At 33.4% G+C, this 27,671-nt stretch overlaps 1 protein-coding gene across 7 annotated transcripts in view; it reads right to left on the minus strand.

Moving 5' to 3' along the window:
• rn (rotund) overlaps positions 1–27,671 on the minus strand; it is a 150,202-nt gene that overhangs the window by 26,203 nt on the left and 96,328 nt on the right. The window contains exons 1-2 of one of the 7 annotated variants that reach the window (XM_064436735.1): positions 4,899–5,508; positions 2,474–3,015 (exon numbers count right to left, since the gene is read on the minus strand). The exons of the other annotated variants lie outside the window; for them this stretch is intronic. Coding sequence (XP_064292805.1) covers positions 2,474–2,875 — 402 coding nt within the window. The 5' untranslated portion in view covers positions 2,876–3,015; positions 4,899–5,508. Of the gene's footprint in view, positions 1–2,473; positions 3,016–4,898; positions 5,509–27,671 lie in introns of those variants that run through there. 7 annotated transcript variants of the gene reach the window in all.

Consider the following 27,671-nt stretch of genomic DNA (forward strand, 5'->3'; position numbering starts at 1 on the left):
TACTATGACACAAGCGTTTATTTAAATTTAATACATTATTTAATAAAGTAAGAAATGACATTTCATTTCTTACTTTAAATCTACAACATAGCTCTTTCTTCGTGAAATCGGTTAACATAGTTTAGATAACATACATAAATTTTACACTATCCATAAGTGGTCATAAAAAAAAATTAGGCGGATGTGTACAAACACGTATTGCAACTAGAAGTACAATAATATTAACTGGTTGCCTAGATCAATATCGAATATCCAGCAAAATAAATATATAATACGTATAAGATACGAGAGAAGGTGCCCTTAAGGTGACTGGCAACCCTAGTACACATGTGTGTTTATACGTAGCTTACATAATATATTTAGGGGGACTTATCAGTGACCTTGTAATGATTCGGAAATCTACCGGGTCACAAGTTATCTTATCTTTTATGTGTAAACTTTATGCAGAAATTCAAATTGTATTGATACTATCGATTCGTGTTAGAATTTTAGGATTTTCTTATAAGAGTATTTGTAAAAGATCCATAGTTTCTGTCTGTGTATCACTTGTTATAACCGACATACGTGTTATAATATCAATATAATAAAAGCGTAATTTGGCTATGTTTGTTCGCACAAAACGTAAAAACTACTTTAATGGAATTTAATGTGATTTACACAGTTGTATAGCGGATGGTGGAACTTAAAACCTGGTATAGACTTAATCGCGATACATTGCTTAGAACCTGAGATAATGACAAGAATAAGTTATGAACGGACGCACAAAATAAACGCTGGTGAAGTCGAGTGCAAAAGCTAGTCATAAATAAGCTAGTCATAAATCCTTGTAAACTAACGCAAGGGGGGATGTTTTTTTGAAATATCTCTCTTTTGTTCGCGTGTTGTATTGGTGGCTGTGACGCCGCAAAGCCGAAAGCAAATAAACCGATTTGAAGATTCGACTGTGATTCGGTCGTTAACCCTCCTTGGGCTATGGCAAGGCTATGGGTCCCTTACTCGTCTCGTACGACATCCACAGTCTCAGATGAGCTAATGCTTGACTATATACAATGATAGAAGCCAAAATTAATTCAAAGATAGCATCGCCCGGAAAACATCAGAACGCTAAATATTCATTAAATACAAAGCTCTTTATCTATGTAATTGCATTTTTTTAAAAAGCAACGTGCAGACAATAGGTATCGTCCTATACAACCTCTACGCGACCCGGGTATGCCTGACCTTCGCCGCTCAAGGCGTATCCGTACTCATCAACAGAGTCTTTAAAAAATATCCAAGAGGTAGTCTTATTAGAATGCTGTTTATACTGTTCAATAGTTGATTTAGTCAGGCAACATATAAAAGAGATGTAAAGAAAAATTAATCAGATTATGTATCAAAACATTACCTAACAAGGATTTTTGTAATGCAATGCTAATATGAATTGAAAAAGGCGCACTGTTTATAATTTTTCAATTTAATGTGTAAATTTGAGACGGAAATCTGTAACAACTACTATTGTTATTGAATAATGGTCAAAAACTTATTTAAATGACGCCTGTTTTAGGAAAACGAATAAAAACGTTCGCTTAGAATTTATATATACCTAATCTCCAATGAAATTATTTGTTGTCTGCGAATGTAAAACAACATGAGTTATATTCTAATAAGAAAGACGTTTGTGGTAAGCATTAAGGTTTAGAAGACAATGTTCTTATAAGTCAAAGAGAACCAAGCCCAAAGGGTAGCCTAGGATAAACCCCTGACACACATGATGATGATATAAACATTGCGGTGAGCTTGTAATGTTTTAATTACATTTCCAGTCGTTTACGTAAAGTTAAACTCCCATCTAGTTCAAAGAGTAAGTAAGTAGTAGTAGTAATGATCTCCTTGAACCTAAGATCAAGGAACACATAATTTTGGAAAAAATATATACTTAAATTCAAGTAGAAGCAATCAAAAAGCAATCAAACAGAGAATTTACATATAGGAAGCAGTATGATCTAAGCAAGTGAACAAGGAAGCTCGATAAACAAAGTGAAGTGCTCAAATCTACGACCATTTGATAAAGTGCTCTTGAACTTGGGACCGAATATTTAAATTTCAAATAAGACTCGAATGAATTCAACTATGATCATGACGAATATAATATGAACCAAAGCATGAGGCACACAGGATGAGAGTTAATAATAAAAACTAGAAATTCGTAATTGTTTTTGAATCGGCCAAAGATCTAACTAGTTTTATCACTTGAGGCGATTTTAACGTGGCATAATTATATCACAAAACTCAGCTTGCCATAATGTTAGAGATTAATAGGCGTTGTACGCGGAACACACGCTCGCGTCGTGATTTCATATAATGATCACTCAAAGGAACAATGTGTTAAACCGCCGAATATGACTGCCTTAATGACGTCAAGTGAAGATGAAGACTTCCGAAGTGCTCAAGGATTCCTATGATGAATATACGAATCAAAAAATGCTCTAACCTTCTCTTCCTGCACCTGGCCACCGTTTTCTGATAGAGGAGTCGAAGGGGCACTATATCCTTTGGGTCCATCGTCGTGGGGTGTCATCTGCCTCTGCACTTCGTTTTCTTGGTCGTTGCTCACTCGTATCTCGTGTAATCCACTCTTAAACTCTGATAACCTAAGTACGGACGGCTTTATCTCCGGCATTTCATCTGAATGTTCGTATCTCCTTAAATCTGCTAGGTTCGTTGTTAAATGTCTATGAGGGTCCAAAGGAGTCACACCTATAGACCTCAAGTGTTCTATACTTCTGTGTATGTGGGAATAATTGTCTACTGGTATTTCTGCCATTAGCGGCGAGTTGTGGTAATCTAAGCCGCCACCGTCCGGCCTGTAATCGATTGTCCTGCCTTCCATCATCTTGATTGCTACAATTTTCTTTTATCTAAATATATAATTGTTATCTAGTGATTATTTGGCACTATATCATAAAAATAGATTGTGTCTTAAAATCTTGTTAAATGTCATGGAATATTTCGAGATCCTCCGTTTTGTGTTTGCTGAAAAAAGAAACATAATTCGTCTATATGGATGACTTGTTTATGAGTTCAGAAACTGTTGAAGTTCAAAATGCATTAATTGATATAATTTTATTCAGTTCGAAGTTCTAATTTCGAACGCGAAGTACTTGTTTGTCTATTTAAAACTAGATTTGACGGGTAGAAAAAAGTTGGCAGTTTTTTTACTGGTCGCAAGCAGGTGACGAGTGAGCCGTCGCGTAGGTTGTGTCAATGATCTAGCCCCTAGCCCACATGCCGCATCAAATAAGGCTTCGATAATCACACAGCTTGTACATCCGCGCGTACAATGTATACGTTTAATGAAGATTTTTATCTTTGTTATAATGAAAATATTATACCGATAGTTTGCTAAAGGATGTTGTTAGCACTAAGAGGTTAAGTAGTTATCCTGTTTGAATTATTTTTATCGTCTTTCGCTGTTTTTTTACGTATCTTTAATATAAAATTGCTACTGAAATTGATTATGGGAGCTATCAATTTTAATTCATCAATGACTATATGTAGTGTTATCGTGTGATTGTACGTTGGCTAGACTTTTGTCGTAGAGTGTACCTGCCCAGGCCAGCAATGCTGGGCTGTCAAAGATATAATTACGTGTATAGAATAAATAACCACGGACATTTGCGGTCCTTCACCAGATCTTTTATTCGATTTAGAACCTTGCGCGTTTGTATTAAAGAGTGGTTACACAAACGGATCTTCCGATTCGTTTTGGTTGGAAACAATTTTGTTGATGTATTCTGGGCCTCACGCTTGATCGACTTCAAGATTTGTAATCATAGCTCTAGTTTAGTTGAAGAGTAGCTTCGGACCTGTAATTAGCTTTTTGTTACATTCATTTGTATTGTTAATATCAACTCCGACTTTGTTAATTATTATATTTCTTTTATCAATTTGTCTTGATTCATCTAAATTAGATTCAAAACGATTGACATCGATTACGTACCTACTTTTAAAGTAAAGTTTTGAAGAGACTTGTAAAATGTTTCCTATGATGTAATTTCCACATTGTCATTCAATTTGTAACTAACACACTGACACTTGTCTCACTGATTTTTTACCATTGTCGAGTACAAGTTTTTGTCGTCGACAAAACATGGTTTGTCGTGTTTTTTTCTCTGTATAGATTATTTTAAATATGCTTTTGGTTATTGGAGATTTCGTAGTTATTGAAGCGTGAGGTACAAGGCTGCTTGACAAGAAGTTTGCTGTTGGATAAGAGCGTTTCTAATGTTAAATATTGTGTAAAATATCAACTATGACGCCGTTTGATTTTTATATTTTTACAATTTTGTTATTCTTAGCATTTGGTGCAAGAGTTGTAGGCACGCTTTCGACTTTTGTTAACTCGTTGTTTTTTTTACTGTTCAACATTTTCTACATATTTATTTATTTGATTAGGTACTTTTGTTTATTGTGATCACAATGTGGGCTTTGGGCAAAGATGATTGAAATTTGGCTTACATTAAAGAAATGTTATTTTTTTAAATCTAAAATGGAATCTAGAAATGTATATAATGTATTATAATAATATGCAACAGAATTTATTACATTTTGAACTTCATGCTAACAAATTAGATCTGGCAGGTCCCCTGTGTCATTATATTGACAAACAAAACGTTAAAAACAAACTGAGCGCAACGAATCAAATAAATTCTAAAATAAAGTGCGGCACACTGGCCGAAAATATTTCCGTATTTTTAGTCCGGCCATGATTCAAGGTCGAGTTTGACAGACGGCGGCTGCCGAGCTCTGAGATGTTGGCTAAACACCTCACCCCACTAGGGAGGAACCTCCCTCGCTAGAATAGCGAGGGGAAACAGGGAACCTGCTACTAATTAAAAAAATAAAATAAAAAATACCTGACACTATCCAAAAAATCTTCACAGTCACCAACTATATCACCATAATAAATCACAGTTTGTTCCTATCTAATTGTCACTAAAAATATATCACATAATACAGGTAACACTAACGTCACAACACGTCCAAAAGGCAACAGTCCAAGGCTTTATCGCCAAAATTATTTAAAAAATCCACGTGTTTTTCCAAAATAAACATTTAAAAAATGCCGGCGAAAAAAATGCAGAGCCGTGCTCTTGACCCTGCGGTAAAATTATGAATGCCGAGCGTCGTTGCTAGGATCAAAATTACCAGATTTTTTGTGCTCAATATTTTAGTGTGCTATAATTTGTTATAGTTGTGGGTAATCCACACGTGATGTAGCGCGTCCCTCTCGCACTCAGCGGTTCGCGCGTGCACTGTGGTGCAGTGGCGGTACTACAGGAGTCCTCAAGACGACATGTGCTCGCATAAAAAGCCGGCTTCCAGACTCAGCCCGAGCCACCACCGGCCACTCGCGTCGACAACACAAATATAATACAAAATGTTCGCTCGCCCGCCTTAAGACCGACGCGGCAAAAACGAGACTGAAATTCAGATCTATAGTAGAAAAAGTGAACTACACCGCGCGAGGGGTACACTAACACATAAAAATGAAAAAAATCACACGGACGCTAACATTAACAGTGGAGCTTAAAAAATCGGAGTGGGGATAACACCGCACTATTCACCTCGCTAGCGCTGTCTCGCTTCAACGGCGTGAGGCCGCACGCACACAGGCGCGCGGTGGTTAAGCGAAAAAAATGTGTACACATTTTTTTATTATTCACGATTTTTATGTGTGTAAGTGGGCTCGGTGCGAGGGGGATGGCGAGAAACGGGCGCAACTCACCCTTCAGGGGGGAGTGAGATAGCGCGCGTCGCCACGTGCTCGTCCCTTGGTATTAAATAATAATTAAAATGGCTACAAGACTGGCGATACGATATACTGCTCAGTAGACAATTTTTTGGCTGAGCTTTTGCTTTTTTGTATAGCTTTTTGCGGAATCTACGAAAACGACGTAAGGTGCGATAGACAGACTCATCACATAGAAAAAAATTAAGACCGATTGATACATAATAAGTGAAATACGCGCAGAAAAAGTCGCGCCGGGGGAAAAAAACCAAGGACGCCGCGCGAAAAAGAACTTATTGATTAAAAACAGGGCTGTCATTGACCAGACGTAAATGAGGGTGGATAATTGTATGCAGAAGCGGATTCAAGGCGATCGTTGTTTGATGGCGAAATTAAAATTTTAGATGTGTTCCAAGTAAACTTTAATCTCCATGCTGAAAAAGATAATACAGGCAAGGACGGAGACGATGCACTTTGGATCGGAAAGTTTACATTAGTAAAATTTCGTATTAAATTAAGCATGGTTAACAACAGCACACTAGCAATAATTGTATCTTTACAATTATTGCTAGTAATAATTGTATCTTTACAATTATTGCTAGTGAGCTGCTAGTGTATACAAAACAACGAAAGATTATACAAAACAACAAAATTGACAATTTGATATTAGTTGTTTTGTTTTTGATATTGTTGCGACGTTTCTATATTCTTAAATTTTTGACGTCAATAGTGATGTATATCATCCTAAGTTCAATAATATTGAATTTTATTTTTGTGAATGAAATCAAATAATTTTCTTAAATAAAATTGTTTTTTTATTATTATATTGATTAGATTTTAGAAAGACAATAATCATATTCGTCGTCAACTATAAACACAACAAACTGGGAATAAAAAACACATCATAAATTTATTAAGTACAACTGTGCACAAAAAAATATTTTTTACAATAGAAGTTTGCTTCACTGAAAATTCTGTACGTAACAAATTGTGTGACCTATATTTTCCTCTGTCTCGAAACAGGACTCGTTCGTGTTGTCAATGTGTTTTGCAATAAAACTGTATTCGGTTCAACGTACGACAAGTTTTTGCCATGAACTTTATATATTTTGCTTCACATTTTACATATATTATAGCCATAAAAAAAAAACATATACCAATTTACATTATTTTGGTCAGAAACAGGAAATTTTTAGACCATTATTTAGATAAATATGTTTGTGAACAAGATGAAATAATTACACTTAATTATTTTTAATAATATTGGTAATAAGTAATTATATGTTGATAAATATGATAATGGCACGTGAAATTATGAATTCAAACACCTGGACTTTGTAGCTCATAAAGGCAATGAAGGTCATAAAGGCGGCTAGAGATACGCAACGTTCTAATAAAATTACTTAATCATGCAAATAAATTAATTCAGCAGATGTTAGTATAATAAAAGAACGATATTTTAAAATATAGGTAATTGCAAAAAAAAAAAGAAAAATTCACTAAGGATATAACACTTTTCGAGGTCATCAGGAAAAATTCGGTCCTGAATTTTTTTTTATTATATATAATTTTTAAAGTGGTTTTAATGAGATGAAGAAGTTTCATACATTATAGTTAGTAAACTATGTAATGTGTCTAATATATAATTTGACACTATCAAAATCAATAATATGTACAGTGATATAATGTACCTACATTACTTAAATATGTAATTTTTCATGTCATTTTTTAAATTTATTTTTATAGCCGAATTCTGAATTATAAATATTTTATACGATTAGTTATTACAATAAAAATATTACATATGCAACTTGTTGTGATTGACGCACGTCAATGTTTATAATTTCTTAAAACTACTTGGAAGTTACGTAACTTCTCAGAGATAATTTTGTTTTTTGAAGTAAAGAATAAGAATATACTATCGGCATTTTGAACAAAATTAAAGCAGAAATCGGACAAAAGGATGAAAACTGTAATAAAACGAACATTAGTTTACTTGTTTTATGACAATATTGTTAAGTAATAGTGTAATAAAATTCGACGGTGCTTTTAACTTTCGATTTTTAAGGTCGAATAAGGTATTTAGTGATGGGGAATAGTTAACAATGTTACAACATTTTTTTTTAAATTTCTAAAAAAACATTTCTAGTACGGCTTCCTGCTTTATTATAATTTTTTTTTTAATTTTACTACTAAGATATTGTCCAAAAATGGACCAAAACAAACAAAAACTGTCAGTCGCCAAATGTTGTGTTTTGCAGAAAAGTCCCCATTAAATATTTTTTTAAATGAAGGATTGTTTTGTTTTTTTGTTTCTTGTGTTTGTTTTCATGTATTTTTTTTTAATTTTTTTTTATTTAGGCTAGGAAGTCCTCCTATTCACGTGACCTTTTTGCTCGAGACTTACGTCTTAAGCAAAAAGGCGAGCAAGAGTTAGTAGGGTTTGACAATTGACTGAATGGTTTTTTTATTTGAATCCAAATCACCTGTTTGGGTACGGAAGTTGCGTCGTCGATTTTACATTTTGATTATTGCATATGAATATCAAGTGTGATTACAATAAACAGGTGGACAACATTCAACATTTTATATATAGAGAGTGAAATTGATGTAAAAATTATTACCTACGAAATATAATTTTGTGTTTTGCATTTAATAATTATAAAGCAAAACATTTATATCAAAAATTAATGATAATCGAAGTAGGTTTATGTGATTAGTTAAATATAATTTTTGTATATACATAATCAATCTTCTAATATGTGAGAATCTTAGATTTCATTTGCAAAATTAAACTCCAATTAAACTCGGACAAATCTATCAAATTGATAAGATTCATTAATAATAATATGTTAATCAACATAATTATGCTTCTAGCGCTGTGAGATCCACAGAAATTCTATCAAGCAACATATGCACCTAACTTTTATCGTTCTATCATCAAGGAACCAGTATTTCGGGTGTCCGCCATTTTGATATTCTCTATCCATTGCTCATCACATTACTAATCATAAAATTCGAAACGAAGACGATCTTAAAGCAAAGTACATTACTAATTTCGATGCTAAGAGTGGTGAAGCTAGTCGTTTAAATGCAGCATTGGATGTTATAGAAATAAATAAGGGTAAACGATGCTGAGTTGATGTGGTTTTCGTAGTAGGAGCGAACGCGCGTGCAACAGCTCAGTCATCCATCACGCAAACGTCTAAACCGGATTCTTGTACAAGACATATTCTCAGAGTAGATCTTTTAAGTTTGTATCTTCATCACTGATAACACTTGGATATTAATGATTATATTGATAAGTAAATAATTAGTAAAACCGTGCAAGATAATTGAAATAAAGGGGAAAGTGTACAAAAAATCGTTGTTGAAAATTGTGTTTTTTATGACACTTCATTGTTCTAACATGAATGAGGAATAACAGCTTCGTCCAATAAAAAATATGAAGAAGCTGTCGGCGTTATGGTAAAAAAGCTTCCATTATAAAGTACAAAAAATAACTTTCACTGGCGTAATAGTACTTTTTATGATATTTTCGGCTACCGACATAGCGCGGGTGGTCAAATTTTTTCGTCCACGAAAGGGTGGCGGTTTTTCATATGAATGTTATTACAAAACAAACAATAGACACACGGATTCGTTTTGAAAAACAATGCGACCGTCAATGCACCTGGTTCTATATTTTTTTTATCGATCACGTCTTATGTTTATTATAATCAAATAAGTTCCTTTTCCTGCCGGAAGATTGTGGGCGCCTGATTTTTTTTACTGAATTTCATAAAAAAATGTTGCTTATCAACAAATATAACTTATTTTAGACCTTGCTCCATCAACTTTAGGGTTGATTGGAATCGTTCGAATTTATATTAGCATTTTTTCACACGGGATTGAGGCTTTTATTGTGGCAATGTGTTCCAATAGAGGGTTTTTTCTGTGTTTATTTAAAATATATTACTTTATGCAGATGATGCACTATTAAGTATTGGAATAAAAAGAGTGATTTCTGATAGGTATTTCTTTAATTGTATGTATATATACTCTCTCTCTCTCATCAGGGATATGAGGCGTGAGGTCTACTACCAGGTCCCAGATGCGGGAGTTATCTACTTATATATACAATCATTTCGAATGAAAATAACGGAAAAATATTAAATCAACGGAAAAATAAATTTACCAAGTTCAGAATATAACAAACCGCTATAGGTATACCAATATCATAACATAAACAGATAATAAAACATGTATAATTATCGTATGTTTAGACTATAATATAAATCTTTTTGATTAGCTACAATCAACTCCTATGGACTTTATCAATATCAACAAAATATGTTTTTATCTACACCCATATTTAATGTTATAAATGCGAAAGTCTGCCTGTTCCGATTTCAAGGCTAAACCGCTATACCGATTTTGATAAAATTTGGTATGCACATAGTTAAAGACCCCCCGGTCAAACATAGGCTACTTATTTTTCAAAATAAACCCTCAAATGATTACAAAGGGGGGTGAAAGTTTGTATGAAAATCATGTCTGGATTGCTTGCGCAGACGAAGCGAGATTCACGTACTAATTAGTACTTACTATATATAACACAAATTCGTGCAATAACGCAATTTTATTATCATTTTTAGCCAGTCTTAGCCGAGCTTAGAAAGACAGTAGGATGAATTATTGAAAATAAATACAAAAATTGACACTTACTAATAAAAACTACACTTTAAAAGCACAACTCAAGTTATCTTTCCAAAATCTCATGATTGGTCATATGTATTCAATTAACTACCTATCTCTAATATTAGAAATCTTTGGAAACATCTAAGTTTGCATCCGTCGTCTGTCCGTAGCCCCGCGGGACGCCAACGCCCTCTTTTGTGTTTTAAAAGCGACCCTTATTTTTTTCCCTCATCCCTTGAAATGTTCAAATTTCTCTACCTGCAATCATCCCTTACAATTAACTCAACCTATATTATCATCATCTGCCATTCTAATATCAACCTTATTTAGTACAAGTACAGTATAATATTAAATGAACAATTTTTCGACTTGTTTAATTTTAGTTTCAATTACGAATGCACATCTTGAATAGCATCCCCGAAGTCTTAATGACTTACAACTTTGCAATTGGCCGTTTGATTTCCGATTATATTACTTGTCAATAAGGTTGTTTTCGCTTCGTATTTTTTTGCATCGACATCATTAACTTGCGGAGATTTGAACATTTTGCTTAGTTTGAGGAAATGTGCGTTTCAGAATTTATTAGAATTAGTGGGCCTGCGGAGACGCATAGTTTTAGGGATTTTAAAATTGACAATAGACCTGCAGAGTGGACAGCAGATGTCTATGACTCAGTGCGATTTAAATTTATGGTTTACACTTGGCAAAAATTTTCTGTATTAGATAATCACCCGGAAGAGGCTGATTGCGGAGAGTTTATTCATTTTTACTGTTAACAAAATTAACGTCAAATAATAATTTTCGATTATTTTTTACATTTATGTATTTTTTTTCTGATTAAAATTTGTACACGAATAGCATGATTATCAGAATATAGGAGAACTGGACATTGTTGGTGGATGAGTAGTATCGATACGAAGCTAACCTAATTCATTACATTGAAATACTATATTTCCATCCGTTACACAATTTTAGTACAAAAATACATTTCACTGTCGATATGTAGAAACCAAACCAAAAATAAAAGATATTAAAAAAAAGAATATTTCTCATATAACTAGGTAGGCCATTTGAGCTATTTTAGCCATAACTTTTATAGAAGAAAACATCATATAAACATGTAATAGATTATATAAAGCAATTTTATATATTTATTTTTAAAATTCAATGTATTTAGTGAATGTAAATTCAATGTTAACATTTAAATATAATAACAAACTAAAAACAACATACTTCATTTAAAATAATGTAGAAAAAGTATACAATTGTGTAACAATTAAATTAAACGAAAATTAAAACTGAATTATAAATATCTATTAAATTGATTTAAATATAAATAAATAATAAACAACATATTGTATTAATTTTACCTACTTCATTATTGTTATTAGTATTTCTCTAAAACAAGAACCGTAATTATTAATTCTTTATTCCTTTCAAAGTTAAATCTATTTTATTCACTGCACAGTGGAACACCTGAACTTGAACAAAAAAGTCCCCTTTTGGACAAAAAGAAGTTTTTCGAAAAAAATAATCTCCCACGATGCGTAATGCATTTTTTTTCTTTACAACACAAATCTACTGCATTTTATTGCATTTGATTGAACATTGTTGAAGATTTTTTTTTGTACAACAAAAAAAAACACTTTTTATCGTTATTTTTTTTTTAATTTTATAGGTCAGCATTCACTTAGGAGAGCGTGCAATATTGGTTTTATTGTCAATTCTCGCAATAAACATAGTTGCTCATATATTATTAGTACATACATATTGATAACAATATATCTTAAATCCTAAAAACTCAAGAATATAACAGCACATTGGTCATCAGTCAAGTGCCAAATATAATGAGCTAGCTTTTGTCCGCGCCTTCGCCCGTGTAAATTCGCCACGGGTAAAGTTATTTTTACGGGATGAAATGTTTATACTCCGTACTCCGTACTTCAAACTACGGACAACATGTATGCAAAATTTCAAGAAGATTTGGTTGAGTATATAGAGTGTGAAGAGGTAACAAACAAATTTACTTTCACGTTAGTAATATTAGTTAGTACTAGATGTTGCCCGTGGCTTCACTCCCGTGGGAATTTTGAGATAAAGTGTAGCCTATAAGTAATCTTGCAAGATGTACCATTCTAATGGTGAAAGAATTCGGAGATTACCCGCCTCAAACATACAAACTCACAAACCTCTTTATAATAATAGTATATAGATTTAAGACTCTCGTAGAAAACTGGCGTGTCAATAATAATAGGTACATATCTGTTTTTGGCACAGATCACATATTTTTGCACAGCTCTGATATTAGCGAAACTAAACTTTGCGAATAAACAAGATTATTATGTCATTCTCTAAACAGGGAATTACCAAATAAATTAAATATAATTGTATATAATGTAATTAGCAGAGCGAAGAGTCGAACCCGCGTACCCGAAGTAGTTGGCCTTGAATCCGCTCCGCTCCATAGTTTTTGCTATACGCGATTACCGACACTCAGACACCATCAAAAGGAATTAATTGTGAGCACAAATTGAGTACGCGGAAGTTAAGAATTAGGCGATTTTGATGAGTTTATGAGTTACGTTCATTTATACCTTTTCTAATTTTGACAATATTCAAATGATTAGGACATTAAAATAGTCAACAAATTAAAAGGTCAATGATACGAATTTTATTATTCAATTGATTTAATAATAGATGCGGCAACAGTTTTAAAATAACACTGCCAGTGGTGCACAGACAAACTTAAAAAAAAAATAAAAAAAAAAACAAAGACGCGCAATAAATAAATGATCTAGCTCTCGTGTTTGGGAAAATCCGACTTTTTTTCACATTTTCTCGTAAAAAAACTTCAAATCATTACTTATATACGTGGCCAGATTTGCACACGACGCGACGCGGAGCCCGGTAATAAAGTCGAGTATGTAATGACCGATGCATGCGTTTGTCATACGTTTTTCGACACACTCGAAGTCCACACAACTGTGACGTTAGTTTCAAAAAAAAACACACGTAAATTTCGATGCGTTAAAAAAATATTAAACCGTCAATTCTAGAATCAGCAATGAAAATAACAACAAACGTGCACGGGAGTCGAACCCGGAACACCGGCGGAAGGCACACAGTATTAGGCAATGACCATGACTTTCATACAGCCGAACCAGTTCGCTGCGTCTGCGCATGTGTTACGCGGTTGGCAAATTGAAGAATGGAATAGTGTATTGTAAATAATATTGAATAAAGACAACAAAACCTACAATTTGGAATCACATGTCACAAATCGTCACGATTCGTGCGTTGATTTTTATGCGATCAAACATAGTTACATCTTTTTATAATAGCTGCCCGTCCGGGCTTCGCTCGGGTAAAACCATAATAAATTACACACCTAAACCTTCCTCGGGAATCCAAAACCCGCATCAAAATCTGTTGCGTAGTTTTAAAGATCTAAGCTTATATAGGGACAGACATCGGAAAACTTCTTTGTTTTATACTATGTAGTGATAGTGAATACACACACAGTTCTTCAACTCGCGAGCCGTGCAATCACGCCGTAGCAACATTGTGTGTTGGTATGGTTACGCTTGACACTGAAACTTGTGTTATACAATATTAGGTATATGCACGCTTCTATTAGACAATATACCCACATGTTAACTTTGATTATCTAAGATAATCCGGTATCCGATGTTTAGACAAAATGGTGTTCTTTGTATTCTTCTGCGAAGGCTAAAGTTGTTTCAACCCTCTTCTTAAACCATTATATCCATTTTTGTATTAAATACTGGAGGCCCGTCCCGGCTTTGCTCGGGTAAAGACATAATCCTCAGAAATCATATATATATATATATATAAAACCCCATGAAAATCTGTGCAGTAGATTCCCGCTTAGAATAGGGCCCCTTAATACAGACTTGATAGCTAAAAGCCTATGATAGCATTCCCAAAGAGCGTTGTAGTAATGCGGGCGGCCGGTTCATACATTTTTTTACGTATTATCTAAAAAGAACATGGCTGTATGAACGCGATAAGCTCAAAAAATACAGGACGGATTTTTGTATGGTTTTCACCAATTTATAGTGATTCCTGAAGAATATTGTGGTATAATATATTATTACTTATTAATATATAAGTTGAGGTATATATAATTGATAAAAATGATTGGATCCGATTGCGAAAGACATACGAAAGTACTTTTAGAATGTTATCCGCATATAATTAGGTAAATGTGTAAATAAACATACAATTTGTATCCATTCTCATTCAGGCTTCATTCACGATATTAAGTTGGTATGTACGCTCAGGCCAAGAAGTAAAATATTTAATTTGTTTTGTTACAGGCATTTTGAAACTTAAATTGATGTATACTAATATTAAAGGGGAAAGATTTGCATTTTTGTTTGTAAGAATAAACTAAAAAACTACTGGGTCGATTTTGATTAAATTTGGCACAGAGATAGGCGAAACCTTCAGGAGGGACATAGGTTGCTTTTTATTATGATTTTACCCGAGAGAAGCCGGGGCGAACCGCTAATAGTAAATAATCTATCATTGATGATGATCCATACTATTATAAAGAGGTAAGCGTTTGTGAGTTTGAGGCGGGTAATCTCCGAAACTACCGAATCGATTTTAAAAATTCTTTCACCATTTGAAAGATTATCCAAGATTGCTATAGGCTATATATATTTTATGGCCACGGGAACGAAGCCCCGGGCAACATCTAGTAATTAATGAAGATATAGTCTGAAGATATTAGGTTAAATGCATTGAGTGCCAGAAAGGGCACAAGAATTAATAATATATGAAAATTATATGAGGGATCTTTTATTTAATATTATTTATTACGACATATGGACTGTATCGTAAATAAGTAAAATTGCGTTTTACACGTGAACCACACAATTAAAAAATTATCATTTTTTAAAATTCAATTTCAATGCATCGTAAAATTGAATTATTAGGGAGGTATAGGTAATGCCTATGCAGAATTTTGCTCATATCACCTTAAATGTATTAGAAAGATTTATTGTGCAAAAATAAGATTTATTACATTTATTTTTAGTAGATTAAGACTATTAAACTGTCTGTATATCAGAAGTTTAATTAGCTTTTGATAAATTAAACATATTTTTTGCAATGGCACGCTTTGTACCCTTTTTGTATATGGAAAAAATTAGTAAACATACAAAAAGTTTTACAGCAAGTGAAATTGTAAAAAATGTTGAAAAAATTTTAACATGTCGAAATCTGCGCGCGCGCACAGGCAGGTAAAGATTTCGTGTTCGCAGGTAGAAAAAATCTTTTGGATTTCAAAAAAAAAAAAGGTCGGTTTATGCGACCCACCCTTGGATAATACGCCTACGAAATTTTAGCCCTCATGTATCGGACCAAACGTTTTTGATACTTGATATTATAAATGTATTACTTTTTTGATGGAAATGCTGCAAATAGGTTTGTTATGGCATTTCACATGCGCTTTGGTAATTGGTAGCGTATTTAACTATTATTTTGACGTTATAAGTAATGAATTTATCAATACTTATAGAATTTGATTTCACACTATGAAAAATTATTACTTAGTTGCTTGCTCGTAAGATTATACGATTTCTCACGCATTAATTTGGGCTGCCCAATGCCAAATCTAAAAATAGCGTATTAAATAAATCAGAAAGATTGAATTGATTGTATCAGTTTCCTTGTATTATGTGATACTAATTTAAGTAATATTCTCTTTTATATTTAATAAATCATTTACAATCTATTGATGTGGAAGTGTTTGAGAGAGGTGAACTTTCCTATCTTCTACTACAATAGACTTCTACTTAGATCACGTCTAGCAGTAGACTTTTAAAATTATTATCTTGAATGACAATAATTAATTAATAAATAATATTCCCAAAGTAAGTTTGACCGAAATATGTCGACCGGAGATCGAACCCGGGACCTCTCGGTTCAGAGGCAAATACTTTACCACTGCGCCGCCGACGTCGTCAAATTACAAAACAAATAATTTTATTTCAGGTAAAAAAAATATAAGTTTTATAAAATTATGCCTATCGGTAAAGTGTCAAGTGATATTGGTCCTAGTCCACCGGCGGGGGTGGGAAACCAACAATGCATAGATGCGCACACGCACACCCCACGCTCACAGGTGCGTTTGTGTGTGTAAGATTTATCACTTGCATGTGGCCTGGAATTTGGGATGTGTCGAATTTTGGAGGCTCTTACTGAGTTACAGTAGTCGTAGCCATTTTGTCGTTTTAGGAATTATTATTACTTTATCATTTGATCCATCATCAACATCATATCGAGTGTGTTATTGCTAACACTGGGGTCAGATTGTATTCAAGTCGCCTAAAGGCTTTTACGACTATTTACCGCCATCATGACATACACACTAGGGAACTAAACTGTCCACCAGTGTGCAGGTTTCCTCACGATGTTTTCCTTCACCGGTAGCAAGTGGTGGTCTATGAAAACTACTATACATACATATATGAGTCAGATTGGTATACAAACTCATATGGCACGAGTAGGATACGAACCTTTCTTAACCATTTACCAAACAGTCAGGATATCGTCTATTATTATGGGTGATTTTTTGAAAAAAAAAAATATCAGGTCTACATGAGTTTTTTTACCAATCTAACTCATGTATTGGTAGTTTTAATATACGCCCACTTGACATAAAAGAAAATATCGTTCGTAAAAAAAATCATGTCATATGCCTTTAGATGACTTGAATAAAATATGAAACTAGTGTTAGTAACACTCAAAGAGAAGAAGAACACTAACATATGTTCATTAAAATAAATGTATAAAACACCTTCATATGATTTTTTTTCTTTGGTTTTTACTTAGTACGTATATTGAAAAAAAAATTATATTAATTTTACAATGTATGTACTACTAAATTACACAGAAACTCAGCATAATATCAAAATATGTACTTAAAATGCAATAGTGTCACTTATACCAAACTAGCTGCGTTCCGCGGCTTTTTGGAATATGAAGTACTCTATATGTTATTTCAGCTTATATTCTACCCGTGTACCAAGTTTCGCAATCAAGTCAACAAAACAATCGGTCCAGTAGATTTTGCGTGGAAGAGTAACAAACATACACACATACGTTCACATGTACATTCTCACAAATACGTAAATTTATAATATTAGTAGGAAATTGATGTTTTAACGAAATAATACCAAAAATAAAAGAGTATAAATTTGACCATAAATAGAAAGATCTGAACATGGAAACAACTCTGAGTTTTTTCTGGTTTCTAACACAACAGTAAGCGTCTGAGCGGATCTGAGAGGATCGGACCCTGTGGTCCGAGAAGAAAAAGTACCATTTTCTTCTCCACTACGCAGGATGTTCGGCTGATTTAGTTGACCAATTGGCACACATACCCTCGGCGACATCCTAGTAAACCAACGTGTTTAGTCCCAACTCCATGGGATAAATGGAAGCGGGATATGCTCGTAGTTTGCGTGGTTTGCCCTAAACAAACATACAAATATTGTTGGCTTGAGAAAGGACCACGTGTTGACAGAATAACTCAGGTGTGTGGCAGAGGTGGGTTTACGCATAATATTTGCCAGTTTCTTCCCGAACAGATCTGACTGTTTGGGTAGAAAGCGGGAGCAAGCCCATCTATGGGTGTGTGTGGTATATGACCACAGTCCTCCCAAATATCGGCTTATTTGAGCTATTTCGACATCGATTAGTAGTCTATATATCTTGGTTTCCGCTTTTTAATTAGGTCTTTCCATATCCCCCCGTAGATTTCGTATTAGGCGACTATAGGATAAAACTAGAAAAATCTTGACAGATGAAAGGTACAATATTACCATAAAGGATTCACGTTAGGCAGGTCGTGAAATCACAGCTTGATCTTCAAAAGATTTATTTTTAAGGGGACCCCAGGTTTCGAAGTGTCATAGCAGAAATGTAACCAGGAACATGCTCAGATGAGAATGAGAAAGAGATATATTTGGGACTTTTATGCCTTTATTAAGAATTATTACATACATCCCGTGTCACTCTCTATTTCCTTTCTGAAAGTATCTAATAATAATTGTACATTTTAATATACTTGCCATAACTGTCAAATCGCCATCAAAAATGACAATGTACGAAACTTCACAGACATGTGGCAAATTGACATGAACTTAAAAGGACTTAAACCTTCCATAAAACTATACATTTTTTACAATCCTTTTAATTATTTACATACCATTAGCATACATAATTTGGTTGTAGATTTTTTGTTACTATTTCACGCCAAAAAATGTCTACGAAATATAAAAAAATGGGAAATACGGAAGCATATTTTTTACTTTAAACCCCGTTGAACAGTAACAAAAAGCAAAAAGCACACGAAAAACTGTCTAGTGACCAACTTGGAACTACCACGGGAGTGTGCCCAAAAAACCCATACTGACCTGAGTTATGCAACAGAAATAAAAACTACAATGAATTACATGAAAAAAGGCCTAACGGATTTTATAGTATATGCTAACTGTCACATCGCTTTATAACCATTGGTATAAGGTTCAAAACTGGAGCGGAATGAAGATAGTATTCGAAAAGAAGACTTTTTTCTCAACGAAACGGGAGCAAAAAGTTCTTACAACAAAAAGTCTACAATGAGTGTTTTTACAAACACGTGAACTTTTTCTCAAGTTTCCGAACATTGTTTTTGCTTATGTTTTTGCAATTGTTGAGTTAGGTTACGGCTCTTGTGAATCCCTTGATAAGAATGACCTTATAAATGGATAAGATTTAACCCTTGACCTGTTTTTTATGCAATACCGGTATGAGTATGAGACATTGTGTTATCTATATATACATAAAATAAAACTGTAAGTAGGCTATGTATGTTTTCAGAATTTTTCTCTGTATGTATCTTTGTTCGCAAATCACGCAAAAACTACTATATGGATTTGATGCGGTTTTCACAGTTGAATAGCGAATAGTCTAACTAAAAATCGGGGAATAGATTTCACCGCGATACGTTGCTTAGAATCCGAGAAATTGACATAATAAGAAGATATGAGGACGCATGAAATAAACCCGAATGAAGCCGCATGCAAAAGCTGGTCATTGAAATAAATCTGATATAAAATAGGCATAGGTGAAATATTAGGCGATTTAAAAAACATATTACAGTTTTTTCTTACAAGTTTTATCATGTAAACAATAGTACTACCTCACTATGTCATTTTATGACTTTACTGAAACATATAAATTAAAATCAACTTTTTAGGAAATTACGTTCGTTGGTTAATAGATATTTTATTTCAGAATGTATAGGTTAAAAACTAATAAGTATTTGATTTATTTTCAACATCATTTAAAAATATGTAGGAGAGTAATATCGAAATTGTTTTCATATTAGGACTGTGTAATATATATACGTATGTATCTACATATTTAATTTAAAAAATTAGCTCATTCTCATTATATAATATAGTATAAGTACGACTATCACTAGATGGCGGTATTCGCCAAATTTATATCGAATGTCCTTAGGCGACTTGAATAATTTTTTTCACCACTCGAATATTAAAATATATATACTCTTAATAGCTTTTTAGTGCTGTTATTATATATTGAAACCTTGGGCTCCGATGCTCAACGACTGAAGAAGAACCGGGATAATGTTCAGTTGACAGCGAGGGAGTATCCATAATAAAAGAAACTTAGTACACCAACATACAATATATTGAGGTGTTAAGATAATATTGTAGTCATACAAAAGAACTTTGAAAAATATGACGATGGTTTTGGAGGAAGCCATAAATAGATAAGATTCTATACAAAAGAATTGTCTATGCTTACTTAGATTTAACAGTACCTTATCTTTTACCCTTACATGTGTAATCTTAAAGAGAAGATTAGTATCTCACATAAAAGGTCAGAGAATTGAGAGAGAGTTTGATTGATTCGTATAATGAAGTCCAAAATCTTTTATTTTTCACCTATTCATAAAGACAATTAGCTCCCAACCTAGAAAGGACAACTTTATAATTTACTAACCGCCTAACCCGGCTTTGCACGGGTGGAATATTATGCATGTTATATACATACAAAACTTCATCTTGAATTAATCTTATCTATTTAAAAAATCATCAAAATCCGTTGCGTATTTTTAAAGATCTAAGCATACATAGGAACAGGCAGCGGGATTTGGTTTTATATTATGTAATGATACCTCTCGTGGATGTCATCTTTAGTCTGGGGGTAAAAAGTCTTGCCTGAGAGGCAACAATAGCATTTAAAAAGAGAGTTGCCGTCGATATCACAGCCACTACATCTTCTGAATCATTACATAAGCATTCAAAGAGGAATGCCGTCGTTATCACAGATCTTCAAAATCATTACATAGTATAGAAGAAAGTCGCTTCCCACTGTCTGTCTCTATGTATGCTTAGATCTTTAAAACTACGCAACGGACTTTGATGCGGTTTTTTTTCTTTCTCCCGCAAGAAATTCCAATTCTCTAGCAGTGGGAATATTATATTGCGATGGCCAGTTCTGATTAACAATCTTTTTATTTAAATAACATTTGTTATAGAATATTTGATATCACAGTTTGGTATAAAAACAAACACGATCACTGCAAGTTCACGTGCTAATATGATTGGTATCTAATTAAAATTATATCACTCCATGCGAAAATGAAGCATGCTAATTGTGTTTATAATTACTTTTTTTGCCGTTATAATTAATTCTAAATGTAAATTTTGACATATGGCTGTGCGCCGTGGAATCAAATATGGCGGGCGGATGCGTGGGCGCAACAGGTGCTGCACGTTTTTTTTTAATCCTAGGGGAACGGTGATATGCTTTTTAGCCGACAGAGAGTGGAGAAGATTTTTAGATTGGTTTTCGGTGAGATTTTTATCTAACGCAAAGGTGATCAGATAAAAAGGCACTCAGAATTTTTTTATGAAAATGTGATGTGACAAAAGTTAGATGAGTTTTAAATGTTTCAATGATATTTAGTTTAAAAATTTATAACACATATGCATTTGTGAAATATTCTAAAGACTTTGTTGATAACTTCATGTTTTTTTGAATCGACATGTCTGTCGGTCAAGTTAGGTATATTAATTGGTTTTTTTTTCTTGGTGTTTAAGTCCCACGGCTAGGCAAAAGCATCTTGCTTATAATTTACTAATTTTATTTAAGTGCCTATTTAATATTTAAGTACAGTCGACCGCATGCCAAGTTACTGCTGTTGTTTCTTTGATCTTTATGACGCCCGCCGTGGTAAAAAGGGGGAATTTGCAATGAATTTGTATTGTCGACTATACATCAAATTATTTGCAAGCATATTTAGATAGTTTAATAATTATCGGACAAATTTACAGTTCGTGTATTAATATAAGTGTGTTTTCTGATCCGTGCAGTCTGTCACCACACCAACATGTGCCGAACACTTGTCTAGTCGCCGCCATAACTCATTAATTGATGTACGATGGTTAATATTAATATGGATGTGGCGTGTGGTTCCGCCCTAGAATAGGACCACTCCACTAAAGGGCAACTGTTAGGCAACAATAGCATTCCCAATGAGGGTTAACGTCAGACATCCGGCCGGTTGTAAAATCACAGCTGAATCTTTAAAATTTTAAGGGATTTTTACGCTAACCCCGGGCTTCGTGGCTTCACAACCCCGAACACAACTTAATATGCAGATGAGAGAGAGAGAGAGGTAAGATTAATACGGATGAGTTTAATAACATTTTTTTATAAATTATTTGAGTGCGTTTGTGCTCAATGCGATGAAAAATCAACTTTTCAGTTTATATCGCTTTAGGACAGGCTCGTGTGATTTTCAAAAATTTTTAGGAATAGGAATTGAAGTACCCAAGCGAAGCCAGGGCGAGTCATTATTACTAAAAATAGAATCTGGCGCAAGGTCACTTCCTCTAAACGACGAGAATTATCTGACATTTTTTGTTTTGTTTTATTCTAATGATTGCAGAACCGTGACCTCGGGTGAGGTCACTTTTTCTCCAAGGGTCACTGCTGGTCAGCTGGGCCAAGGCACAAGTTTCTAAGGTACATCGGACCTATCTATATAGAAATCTGATTGGCGGTCCAGATGTGTTTTGTTAGTATTTTTTTTGCTTTTTAATCACTTCTCTTTTCGCGAATTGTGAATAGTTCATAAGCGTCTTCATACCAAAATTTTATATTAATTTTCAACCGAGTTTGAAAAAGAGGAGGTTCTCAATTGGTCGCGATCTTTTTTTAATATTGAAATATATAATAATATTATAAAATTAAGCATAATTAGTTTATTTTATATTTTAAATTGAAATAATATTATTAACGGGTCCGCTGGGAGAAATCTCATTTTACATAAGCCTGCTGTCCTTATTTACTGTGTTTCCTTTTTTTCTTGTATCTCAACAGTCAACAGCACATCAACCTACCCAAATTCATTGCAAAACTGTACACAAACTGTTAAATAAATGAAAATTATTCATAAGTACCTACCTTCTTTGGTATTTTAACAAGTTTTGGCAAACGGACGGCCAGATTTTGATCTTTTTTTTTTTAAATTCGGTCTTCTTCCTTTCTTGTGTATAAACCATCGTTCACCAAAACGACCCGGGTAATTTTTTTCTACATTAGATATTATTATATTATTTATACTATATATACTAAATAATATAATAATATCTAATATAGAAAAAAATTACCCGGGTCGTTTTGTATATAAATATATATATATACTAAATAATATAGTATTATATAAAATATATATAATATTATATAAATATATATAATATTAATTATATATATTTAAACGTGACGTATCCACACTTTCCTTTAGTTCTCGAAGACGTAACTCAGCACATGAAATTGATTAACGAAATTTTTGGTCTCGATCGATTTTAAGGATTTCTCGGTGAAATGACGAAATCGCTTTTATTTTTTTCTTCTTTCCTTCGTTTTTTTTCCTTCTTCATAATGCTAGAACTTCTGGAAATAATAGCTTGAGAGTTGTTGAACAATTTCAGTTTAAAATTTAGTAAATTTTGGATGTCTACACTGGGTGTTTATCAACCAATCTTGATCGTACTATTTGGTATTGCAATCAATCAATCAAGATTGGTTGATAAGCTTTTAATAATACAGATTAGATAATCTTATCTAATCTGTATTATTAAAAGCTTATCTCTACTATTCGTTACAAACAAAAAAAAAACAAGAAACAAAAAAAAATACAAATATTTTTATAATATTAGCATCCCTCCCTATATACACATTAGCATTAATATTAATGAATAATGTTTTTAATTTTTTATAATGTCCAACTTTTACAGTCCAATAAATATAATCAGTGATACTTATAACAGTAATAAGGAGCATGTTAAAAAGATAATTATCACTCTATAGTCATAACATAGTATACCGTCATACCTAAAGTTAATTAAAATATCACGACTGATTCAATAATAATTGTGATAACAACTTGATAATTTTCCGCCATTTATTTTTGTTTAATTTTTATTATTCAATTGTATTATTAATTCTAGGAATAAATAAAATAAATCTCCATAAATAGCTTACGGGGTAGACAGAGTATATGCAGAGTAGCAATAATCGAAGCCCCGTGCGGCTTATATTAAGGCTAGTTGCGTGTATATACAATCAAATATAATATGTTTTCACATAATGAAACACGATAATACAATGTCAGTTCGATTGGTCAATTTTATTTTATAGTAACATTTTTTATTGTTCTCATTAACGTGTAATTAAAACGCTTTTTGATATCAACATTTGTGACGTCACTTGTGCCCGCTGTCACACAGACACACGGAAAAAAGGTCATTAGATACCTATCTAATGACCTAAAGGTTAGGTACCTATCTACTTTAAGAGAAGGATACTTTAGGAAAATTTTTGGGAAGAACTATTTCTATTCCCGCACAAATTATAAAAGTCAATTGAAAGGGCTATAAATTGGAGATTCTTCTCATATAATATGTCATAGGGGATAGGCTAGCAGCATATTACAATCTACCTCAATTCCGCCAATAGGGTACCCTTTCTTCTTCTTCCTCTTTCTTCCTTCTTCTCACAGAATCTTTACTTTATAGTCTTTTCAATTGATATTAATATTCAGCGCGGGATTAGAAACAGCTAGCACAATATACTTTTCATTGCTATCAGAACAGGTAGACAAATTTCTAATTAATAATGGTTCTATAATTGAAATTAAGTTTATTTTATAGTATTGTGGGCAATTGAGCATGTGGGTTGCCTGATGGTAAGCAAACACCGCGTCCCATGGTCACCGGTAATCCGGTAAGTATACGTTCGATATGTTCTTTTCTTGAAGGTCCCAAGATCGAACCTAACGGGTACACTAGCCATAGTAGTAGCGAAGTACTTATAAAATATTTAAGATGGAAGTAAACCCGCGCGCAGTAACAGACATAATAATTACAACATTCGAAGCAAACAGAGTATTGGTGCAGATCAAGTACGACATAGAGCCAAATATTTGTAGTCGACCGAATATAGCGTGGCAGAAATTAAGATTTAATTAATTGAAGGCACTAAAAGTGGATATTATGAAAAGCGTAAAGATATTATTCGGAAATTAATTAAACTTAGTTAAATACAGGTGATAGAATTTTTTTTTTTTTCTATTTTTGTTTTTATCATGAGAACTGAACATGTCAACATCAGCGTACCGTATCCTATATAGGTATAAACAATTTGTACTATATACCGAAATATTGGCGCGAGGACAAAATGGCTTCAAAATAGGTATATGGTGCATTGTACTGTTTAATATAATATCTTAATATCTTGCGGCAGCAATTATTAAAAGAGGTTTTCCCGTTTGTAATGATAATGACATCATACGAATATTTGTAAATGTAAACAAAATTGACGATAATATACACAGCTTATACTATATATAATATCTACTCTTGTGTTAGATTCTATTTTCGTCTAATTGAAGATATACAAAAAAATCCAAGGTAACTGGTCACACCGATCTATACAGAAAAGGTATTATATTTCTTAATATTTGTACAGTACACTTAATTCTATTCAGTTGTTAAGTGAAAACAAAACCGGCTAAGCGCGAGTCAACTCACACATTAATGGTTCCGTAACATCGTCTATAAATATGGCAAAAAAAAAATCACGTTTTTTGTATGCGACCTTAACTTTTATTGTTTTTAATTGTTTGTTGTCATAGCGACAACAGGACAACAGGAATACACCACCTGGGAATATTTTAAACTGGTAACCTAACTAATATTATAAATGCGAAAGTATGTTTGTTTGTTACCTCTTCACGCTCTATCTACTCAACCAATCTTCTTGAAATTTTGCATACATGTAGTTCGAAGTATGGATAAGGACAAAGGGCACCTTTCAACCCGAAAAAATATATGTTTCCGCGGGAAAAGCCCGGCAAAGACGCGTGCAAAAGCTAGTATTGCATTAATTGAGAGAGGCCTATACCACTTACTAACTTTTGCCTGCGGCTTCGCCCGCGTTAATTTTCCGAGATGAAAGATATCTTATGTTCATCTCCATACTTCAAACTACATGTACGCAAAATTTCAAGAAGATTGGTTGAGTAGATAGAGCGTGAAGAGGTAACAAACAAACATACTTTCGCATTTATAATATTAGTTAGTATAACGATAAAATATGAGTCAGATTGGTATACAAACTCTGTAGGATTTGAAACTGGGACTTTTCGAGGGTTTTAACCACTGGGCCACCACAGCTTCTAGAAGCACCAAAAATTATGAGGTAAGCGCGTGTGCTAGCCGTAAAACTCGTTGACAGGGTGACCATGATAACGATACTTAGGAAAATATTGTAACTTGATGTTTGTCGCTTAGTAATACCATCTATTGACGAAAACATATAAACCAAGTTGTTTTCATTTTATAAACCAATAAAATAATCTTAAATATAATTTGCAGCACGTAAATTAAAAATTTTCGAAATTGAATAGGTAGGGGCTTCTTGCCTATGTATACTGTTATTATATAGAGGTCAGCGTTTGTGAGTTTCTATGTTTGAGGCTGGTAATCTCTGAAACTACCGAACCGATTTCAAAAATTCTTTCACCATTAGGAAGTTACATTATCCAAGATTGCTATAGGCTATATTTTATCTCATAATTCTCATGGGAGCGCTGGCAACATCTAGTGATAGATAAAGATCAAGAATTATTGCATTCTTGAACCATTAAGGTAATAGAAGTATTTTTAACAAGGAGCCCTGATTCCAGGGCGTCACATCTGTAAATGCAACCAGGATCATGGATGAGAGAGAGAGAGAGAGAGAAGACGGAAATTAATAAGAATTATTTAAGAAAATATGGCCACAGTATGTTCAGCTTAGCAATATACAAATGTAACATATAGTATGTATATTATGTACCTAATGTCTACGCGTCAATCACTATGATTGGTCAGACAAAAACATTTTTATATTATTACATACATAGCGAAGGATACACGGGTAGACTACTCTTGTTATCTTATCGCGAAACATTTCGCCGAAATTTGACGTATTCGGTATACATTGCTGGCTTTTCATTGCGGTAAATAAAAGCACTCATACAAATTACGCAATGTTCACGCATCCGCGTCGGTATGTCTCCGAGTTCGGCGATAGATTGTAGCCGGTATCAAGTTACTCGCACGTCTGATAAAATATATTTTACCTAACGCTTATCTAATTTAGCTTTGCCTCGCGACTTCGCCAGCGTGAATTTCTCAGGGGTTCTTTTCCGGAATGAATTGGGTAACTTGTCCTTCTCCGTACTCTTATCCATACACTATTATAAAGAGGTAAGCGTTTGTGAGTTTGTATATTTGAGGCGGGTAAGCTCCAATACTACTGAACCGATTTCAAAAATTATTTCACCATTAAAAAGGTACTTTATCCAAGATTGCTATAAGCTATATTTTATCTCAAAATTCCCACGGGAACGAAGTCACGGGCAACATCTAGTCTATACTATATGTATACAAAATTCAAGAATATTGCTTGAGCCGATGAAACAGATAACAATTAAACAATTGATTTTTATTGATGATTATCATATTAGTTATAACTTAGCTTAGCTTTTACCCGCGGCTTCGCTCACGTGAATATCACTCGGGAAACGTATTTTTCACAAGCAGTACTCGTATGTAGT

This window comes from Plodia interpunctella, chromosome 23, assembly GCF_027563975.2.
Source record: "Plodia interpunctella isolate USDA-ARS_2022_Savannah chromosome 23, ilPloInte3.2, whole genome shotgun sequence".
NCBI classification, from domain to species: domain Eukaryota; kingdom Metazoa; phylum Arthropoda; class Insecta; order Lepidoptera; family Pyralidae; genus Plodia; species Plodia interpunctella.